At 41.4% G+C, this 8,695-nt stretch overlaps 1 protein-coding gene across 1 annotated transcript; it reads right to left on the bottom strand.

Annotated features, from left to right (window-relative positions):
- Positions 1-4,590: 4,590 nt before the first annotated feature.
- LOC122245041 (uncharacterized) lies at positions 4,591-8,080 on the bottom strand. Its single transcript, XM_086545059.1, has 3 exons — positions 6,940-8,080; positions 6,378-6,560; positions 4,591-5,233 (listed from the first exon to the last, which is right to left on the bottom strand). The coding sequence occupies exons 1-3, from the start codon at positions 8,039-8,041 to the stop codon at positions 4,995-4,997; spliced, it is 1,524 nt and encodes a 507-aa protein (XP_086401185.1). The 5' UTR covers positions 8,042-8,080; the 3' UTR covers positions 4,591-4,994.
- Positions 8,081-8,695: the final 615 nt, after the last annotated feature.

Genomic DNA, 8,695 nt, shown 5'->3' with positions numbered 1-8,695 from the left:
GTGAGTTTGAGTCACAAGTGTTCCATGAATGTTGTGAGCTGTTAGGAGTGCGCAAGACACGGACGACACCCCTCCATCCACAGTCCAATGGTATGGTGGAGCGGTTTAACCGGACCCTTGCTCAACAGTTAGCAAATATTGCAGGGAAAATCAGGAAGACTTGGACATCGAGCTGCCCGCCATGCTCATGGCCTACCGGTCCGCTGTGCACGAGGTAACAGACTTCACACCTGCCCAACTCATGTTTGGCCGTGAGCTCAGGCTACCAGTGGATTTGGCCACAGGGCGGCCACCCGACGTGAACTTGCCAACTGTCACCTCCAGCTATACAGCAGCACTGCAGGAGAACCTGGCGGAGGTGCACCGACAAGTGCGTGGCAAGCTCAAGGTATCTGGCCAAGCCATGAAGGAGACTTACGACCGGCGCATGAGGGAAGTGAGGTACAACATAGGTGACAGAGTGTGGCTACATAACACACGTCGGAAGCGAGGGCTCTCGCCGAAGCTACAGAGCCCCTGGGAAGGACCGTACACGGTGGTAGCAGCCAAAGACTATGTAGCGGCCCTCTCTGATGTCACATATCGGATTCGCAGAGGGCGAAAGCGACCATCTGTTGTCCACGTGTTGTCCCGGCTGTGGCGTTACCATGGGCCAGGAAGTTACTCCTGGGGCCATGGTGAAAAAGTGAATGACGTAAGCCCCAGTAGCGGCGATGAGGACGTGGCAGACACTGACTGAGATGAGGACGAACATTTGGACGGTGAGGACGATGCGGCAGACGTCAATGACGACCCTGAGCCAGTTCTTGGGGCTGGAGATAACCCTCTGGGTGCCACTGCTAATCTGCCACTGCCCACACCTCCACCAGAGCGACCCCACGAGAGCGAAGAAAGCCGCGCTGGATGAAAGATTTTTGTGTTTCTGAGAATTGATTTACAATTACGGTATTACTTTTGTTTTGAAAGAATTTTGTTTGTTTTTGAGGAATGATTTTATTTAAACTTTTTGTTGTTTATTTCATGTTTAGGTATGTCAGAGCAGACAGGTCGTCTGCTTGATAAGGGGGGATAGTGCTATGCCAGTGGGTCATTGTCTCTGTGTGAAACATGTGTTAATGATAAAATGATGTAAGCTGGGCAAACATGACGCAACTGTCTGGGGAAGAGCAGCGGAGGAACGAGGCCAGGACAGACGCAGTTAGGTGCCGCCCCTGGGAAGACCTCGCGTGTGCCCTTGTGATCTGATATACCTTGTGTTCCCCTATTATAAGCTGCATTGTCCAGTGTTATGTGCTGGTTTCCCCCCTGTATTGTGCCTATTTAAAAAGTGTACGGGTAAATAACTAGTGTAAATAAAGGAAAGACTGTTATAGTATTTATTTCTTATCTTGCCTCGCCTCGTGGCGTTTCCCATCGTGGTGTTTTGGGACGCTATGGTGTTCGGTGCCTCTTGGAGCTATTCTGTGTTCACGACCCTGTGGTTAGCACGCTGTCTGCCTAGCCTGCCTCATGTTGGTGGTAGATAGACGAGGCGGCCGGCGTAACAGTAACATCATAAATGAGATCTTTCTCAATTACAAACTAGCAAGAGCTAGGACTCGAAGAACAATCAGACAAGCAAAAAGAGACTCCTGGCGAAACTTTGTGTCTACAATAAATAGTAATACCAGTATTTCAGAGGTTTGGTCCACTGTCAAAAAAAATCAATGGAAAAAATATATCTTGCAAAATAAAAACAAGAATCCATGAGGGAAATCATTCTTATTCCCCTAGAGACATTGCTAACACACTCGCCTATGACATGACATGGTGATATGGCCTACTCAGAAATCTTTATGCTTTCGGATTACGTGAAAACTTGCCTTGTTTTATTCAATATTTCATATCAGACAGAACTTTTTTGTCAAACTATTTCCTGACAATGTCACTTTTCCGGACATTTTTACCAGGTAAATGGGGTCCTACAAGGAAGTGTCTAGTCACTAACATTATTTTTATATATGATAAATGACATTTTACCATCTCAGAATCTTCAATACTCACTGTATGCCGATGATTGTGCATTATGGTACTCCAGCAGTAATACAGAATTCTCGGCAAATCAGATCCAAATGGCATTTGATATAATTCATAACTGGGGCCTCCAGTGGGGTTTTAAGTTTTCCACAAGAAAGAGCATTGGCCTGGTCTTTACCCTTAGAAGAAAGCCCAATATCAGGCTAACTCTAAATAACCACCCAATACCTATTCAAAATTCTGGTAGATTTCTTGGTCTACTCTTTGATAGTAGACAAAGTTGGAAAGACCACATTGGTCAGTTTAAGAATAAATGTCAAAAGGTTGCCCAGTCTCCATGATAGGTTTATTTTAGAAAGAGACTGCTTGAAGCAATATAGTTTGAATATTCTTCAGTCATTCATTGTAAAACTAGAGCGGTTTTTGTGTTTTATTTTTTGTGTGCTTTGTTGAGTTTAGAGATTTATATGTGCCATATGACGGGCTCTATCAGTGCTACAGTATACTATCCATATTAGCTCATTATTTTCTTTATACTCAGTATGATATAAGTATTGCTGTATTTTTATGGTGTCATGAACGAATACGAAACATATAACCACCTACAATAAAGATAACATGAAGAGGTAGGGAAGAGGAATGAAACCTGTGCTTGTGACTGTTAGTGTCACAGTGAAAAGCATCCATATTGGCACAGGAGCACATTTTAGACTCTGAGTATGGATCAAGTCACCTTCCTCTTCTAGTTCTACCTGCACAACCTTCATCGGCGGTACTTTAGAGCAAGAGGTCGTCAACTTAGAGTGTGCCATCGCTCTATAATGATAGTACTTGCTAGAGACCGTGGATGGGTGCCATTCAAGGCTCTCTCTCCTGCTGGTGCTAGGAAAAAGTGGTCCCATCTAGGTTTTGGACGTTATGTTAGCTCGATATTATGGTAATTACAGTAATTATGACTGCAGTTGCCATAATCACTCACTCCTTTTTCATAGCAAAATAAAATAGCACAGTGATCCAAAATCCCTGAACGTCATGTACGTATTGACGCCCGTAGTCAGGCCAAAGCTCCTACGTCATGTATGTCATGACACCCATCCACAATGGGTTAAAGTGTTTTTTTCTGGACACGAATGGAGAGGTGATAGAAAGTCTTTACTAATGCTATATAAATCCCTAAAGTAGATTATGGGTCAATCGTGTATAGCTCGGTAACGAGCTCAACTCTGAAAGGATTGAATGTTGTGTAGAATGCTTGTTTACGCGTTTGTCTTGGAGCCCTTAAATGCACTCACATCGAGTGCATAGAGGTAGAGTCAGGAGTACCTCCCCTTCCTCTCAGACGCGGACAGCCAAGCAGCCCTGTTACCCATATGGGAATGTTTTGCACCGGCTGTTGGGCCCACAGCAACAGACTCGGTAACCTCATATATAAAGTCGGTATAGATCTCTCTACTATCGATACCCTGGTTTGTTCAAATATAGCACCGTGGAAGACGCCAACTTTTTCAATCTTGGTAGACTGGCTACTATCAAAGGTACGCCAGCAGTTCAGAGAGATCCTAATTTTTTCATTTGTATACCAACAGCTCCAAGACAGACAAATGTGTTGGTGTGAGTGTATGGTCGACTGAATACCAGTTGAGATTCAGACTGCCGAATCATATATCGATCTTTCTTGCTGAACTATTTGCCATTGATAAAGCTATATAGTTTGCCCTATCGATGACCTTTGATAGAATAGTCATATTTTCAGACTCACGAAGTTCACTTAAAGCAATTAAATCCTTAACAACCACCAAAAATGAATTACAGGGTAATATCATTCATAAGCTACATAGTGCCAACAAATCAATCAAGCTGATATGGGTACCTGGACACTCAGGTATCCATGACAATGAATAGGCTGACAAATTAGACAGGTCAACTGATGATCTGGAGCCTAGCATAGTCCGCACAGATCTCAGGTGTTTTGTTTCCTTTATAAAAGTAAAAATTCATCTCCTGTAGCATAGTGAGTGGACCAACCTCCCAGTTAATAAACACAAAATAGAAATAGAACCGTGGGACACTTCCCGCAGGAAAAACAGAAGGGAGGAGGTGGCATTGGCTCATATCAGGGTTAATACTACACGTTTGATACACATCACTCCCTATATTGAGAAAAATTTCCCTTGACATTGCACCATTTGCAATAGAACCTTCTCCATAGACCACATACTTGGATCCTGCACAAAATAAAATAATCAAAGACGAAGATAAAGTAAATATCTATATATTAAAAATGTTGAATTCAACACCTCAAATTTAATCTCAAACAATGAAAAAATTATCCAAAGAGTAATAACTTTTCTTAAGGAGAAAAAAATTTATGACCTTCTCTAGATTGATGAGATAAAATGGAACCATTGGCTTAATGATCTTGGCATGTGCCGCTGGTTGATAGCCAATAAATCCAACAAATATAGAAAGAAAGAGCTGAGCCGCGCCGATGCTTCTGGGAATAGGGTCATAACAACGGCTGGCCAGTATATACATAAATATGTGTGTGTGTGCCTTCGAATATGAAACTCGCAATGAAAAGCTTTCTTTATTTAAGTGTATAATCACAGTATATCCTCAAAGGCATCTGATAACAGCATCAACATTATATCGCAAGTACAAGTTCATTGATTTATCTCTTCATGGTCTACAAAAATTGACATAAAGTAATAACATACACAGATTTTCATCAAAACTTCAAACAAAATCGTTATAACCAATAAACAACAATTCCATTGAAACAACTTAAACTAAATACAGGGTCATGTGCAACTGTATGAGTCTTAATCCAATTAATTTTAGTTTTAAGAGATTGTTGATCATGGAAGGAATATAGATTTATCCCTAATAAAATTCTCTGCGAACTGGGCCCCAGCGTGGAGGTTTGTGTGCTTTCGGAACACCAAAGGCGAAGTAAAGATTCAAACACACTGATTGTGTCACTGTGGGGCGGAGTGGACGTCTTCCTTCGGATATCGTGTATAGGGCAGTTTGAGGGTTTTCCGGAAAAAGGAATCATAGTGACATGCCTGCTTATACACTATCCTATCCTCGTCCATTGTCTCCTGAAGGATTTCATGCAGGTCTTGGCTGAGATGTTCTAGGATCTCGGTCAAACTCCTCCCTCTGCTAATGTTCTCACTCATCAGCACGCACGCTCGGTCCACGTAGATGGATCCTGGTGGTGAAAATACAAATTTGTACATGGGATTTCACAAATGTGGAGATGGGTGTGGAAAAGGGGATAAATGATGTACACATACATACATACATATGCCTGTATGCATGTATATGTATATGCATGTGGGTGTATGTGCCTCACAATGCGGAGGTATGTCATTTGCTAATTATTCTATATGTATAAAATAAGATACACGAAAGCAAATGTTGCCGATAGTCATGTTAGCCAATGATTGAAGTTCTTGCCATAGTTCGTGTTCTTTATCAATATGATGATCATGCCAGCTCAACAGAAGTTCTTGTTCCATCTGGAGGAAGCACTCTGGCAGGCTGGGAAAGGCATGAGTGCGGCTGTGAATGGTGGTTACCTTGTACCATTGTTTGTGTAATGTAGGATGGTAGGATGTCAATGCTGCAAAATGCATAGCAGATCGAGGCATCATTCAATCATCATCAGAAGATAGAGGCACAATTGAAGAGGCACAATGCCCTCGGGCTGATGAATTATCTACAAACTAAACCTTCACTATGTAAAATGTGCCATGACATGGGAGCACTCTATATGGAGAGTGAGGAGTTGAAAACTTGATTTCTTGTGAAACCCTGATTGGTCTCCACTGACGTTTGCTCAAGAGTAGGTTTGGCTTATAAGCCCATGGGGAACAATGGAGAAAATGCAAGATTTTCCTAAGAGATTTTTGGCTGTGAAAAAAGTTTCTCTGCTTAGCTGACGTCGTTTGTGTTGGCACAAACGACATCATAGGTAGATAAGTACAGGAGTACTTGAATGTAAATTTGAGCAAGGATGTTATGATAACTCAGGAATGGGCTGCTGAGGGCATTCATTTTTATTTTAACAATGCAGGATGAATGGAACCGACCAAGAGATGATAGTGAGGTCCAGGTGGTCACAAGATAGTATAAGGAATTCAGTAGAAGAATAGGAATACCTAAATGTTGCCTTCGACTACTGGGCCTCCCTATCTGGTTGTCAAACCCAAAGGCTAATATCATAATGGCATAAAGTTAAGTTGATAACCACTACAGTGTAAACACACACATGTACGCGCATGTGTGTGTGTTTTATTATCTCACACTAAGAGTGAGTACAAACATTTAAAGAAACAGCATCGAGCACATACCATGAGTGTTTGCACGGCCCGAAAGGTGGTCAGGAATGGTTGAGTAGGCCACAAGCGTGTCCATCATGGGCTGTACATAGGAAATATTCCGCAAACTTTCGGGTATGTTAAGCTTTTTGTCTCCGATGCGATTGCTACTACCCAAAGAATCGCATGTCGCACTTTGGCCCTCAAACTTAGCACCTGCAAATATGTTAACATGTTAATGTCATTATATATATTTATTACTGCAATTAACAGGTGTAATAAGTATTATTTTTTATGCTCACTGATTATTTTCTAATCATGATTAAATAACATTGTGTTGTTGCCAGTCATTCAAGGAAGCTTAATAACCAGTGTTGTGCCAGGTTACTTTGCTTTTTATCAGTTTTAATCAGTTCATGATTATCTCTTTTAACTTATCTCTTCTCAAGATACTATATTTTGCTTGTAACATTAGAAAATATCCCTTAATACAACCTTAAATCAGCTTAAGCTTCCTGCCAGTTAATAAATCAAATATTATCTTGATAGATTGTAAGAAGCACCATATGATAGAGCGAGAAAAACTTTCTCTTACCTTCAAGTCTGAATTTGTTTGCACCAAGGCATGATACCATGAAGAATACTTTAGGTTTCAGTTGGAAAGTTGAAATATCGGGGAATGATGTAAGAAACCATTCTCTTTCCATGGTTTCTCCATCAGCAAGCAACATGGAATTACTATCGCCGTGAGACATAAACCAGCAAGTGAAGGAGCTATAGAACTGGTATTTAGGCTTCATCAACTCCTTCTTCACGAGTTCGATTGTCTCTTTTGTTGGATTCTTTTCCGTGTGTGTAATCATGCCAAGATGCCTGGAGATTTCCATCGTCTTTTCGATTTCTTGCATCGCTCCATCGCGGTCCTCGAAAACGCACAGTATGAGGCAGAACCCGAAGGGATACAGCTCCGTCGGATAGCAACGCAGGCTGTCGATGATGAAGTCGATTGTCCTCCCCTCTTCACAGGCCGAGGATTCATCACACTGCGCAATGAGACGTTCCAACCTGTTTGTATTCACCCTGCTGATTTTCTTTATCATTTGCAAATGGCGAACTATGAAGAAGAATAGGCATTCCTTTATCCCCGTTGGATTGGGATCAACGAAGAATCCAATAATCTCGATGGTCTTTACACCACGAATCAGATTCCTATCTTTTCTCAAAGCTGTCCACATTTGAGATACTCCTGCAGGCTTCAGGGAGTCACAGACCTTTTCTAGCACAAGGTCAGCAGAATCCAGCAGCAGACGGTAGTCTCGCTCCTCATCTGTCATTTCAAATTTATTCTGTATAGCAGATATTTTCTCCAAATCAAGAAAAGGTGGGACAACATCTAAATATTTACAGGCAGAATAGAAACGGAGGTATTCATAATCTGTCTTTGTGATTTCATTCTCGATCACGTTGTAGCAAGAAAAAGTATTTACTTTCTTCTTCAGGAATTCATCTATATTCTTGAAGTTATGAAGTGCTACAGTAGTGGCCAGCGGTAATTGAGTTTCCTCATGGGTATCAACATCATTGGATCCTACCATAGGAGTGGGAGCATCAGCATGCGTAGTGAAGAAAAAAAGCTTTGCCTTTTTCCTGGGAGTTATGCTTGATAACCATTGCGTCACCTGGATTACCTCGTCCATTCTGCTCTCTATAAAAAAGAAGAGATTTATTACAAGTAATTATTGCGATTACATTAAGAATATTTCTTTTAGTATGACAATGAAGAGACTGCATAGCGTTTCCCTATGTACCCCTCGCACAAGATATCCCTGCATATTCTGCATTGTGCAAAAGTTTTTGTTGTTTCATCAACAAAAGAATGAATGACAAGGGTACGATTTAACTATTATCTCATCATGCCAAAAGAAACTTCTGTATCATATAAAATATATGCTAATCCTAGGTGTGTGTGTGTTTGCACCAATATATCAATGTCTGTATATGGATATTTTACACTTAATAAGGAGTCCAAGACCCACCTGCATCTTGCTCTTGTGACTTGCACCTTCGATCTTACAATTTATGACCCGATCCTATGACCCATGTCCTGAACCTACAACCTATGTCATGTTTTATCTACACTTCTGGTTTATTCCACAGTCCCTCTTCCTGTTCCTCGCATTACTTCCTTAGTCCTTGCATCCTCTACCCATATATATCACATATCTCTAGAGCTCCTCATCGTAGTTCCCAAAATCCTCATTCAGTTTTGCCCATTCCCGGTCTGTCTTGGCTATTTCCATAGATTTAACACAGCAGTTCAACAAACACACACACACACATTCACTCAAGGA

The sequence above is a fragment of the Penaeus japonicus genome, unplaced genomic scaffold (genome assembly GCF_977035675.1).
Source record: "Penaeus japonicus unplaced genomic scaffold, GWHDUDI00000001_assembly GWHDUDI00000016, whole genome shotgun sequence".
NCBI lineage: Eukaryota > Metazoa > Arthropoda > Malacostraca > Decapoda > Penaeidae > Penaeus > Penaeus japonicus.
Note: the sequence above shows the minus strand (reverse complement) of the source record. Positions and strands in the feature narration are given on the sequence as shown.

What these genes read in the sequence shown, in the direction of transcription:
- LOC122245041 (XM_086545059.1), bottom strand. Translation starts at nt 8,041, where the DNA reads ATGGACGAGGTAATCCAGGTGACGCAATGGTTATCAAGCATAACTCCC. An exon ending in AAACAAATTCAGACTTGAAG is followed by an intron (nt 6,561 to 6,939) that starts GTAAGAGAAAGT and finishes ACATATTTGCAG; the next exon opens with GTGCTAAGTTTGAGGGCCAA. An exon ending in GGGCCGTGCAAACACTCATG is followed by an intron (nt 5,234 to 6,377) that starts GTATGTGCTCGA and finishes TTTCACCACCAG; the next exon opens with GATCCATCTACGTGGACCGA.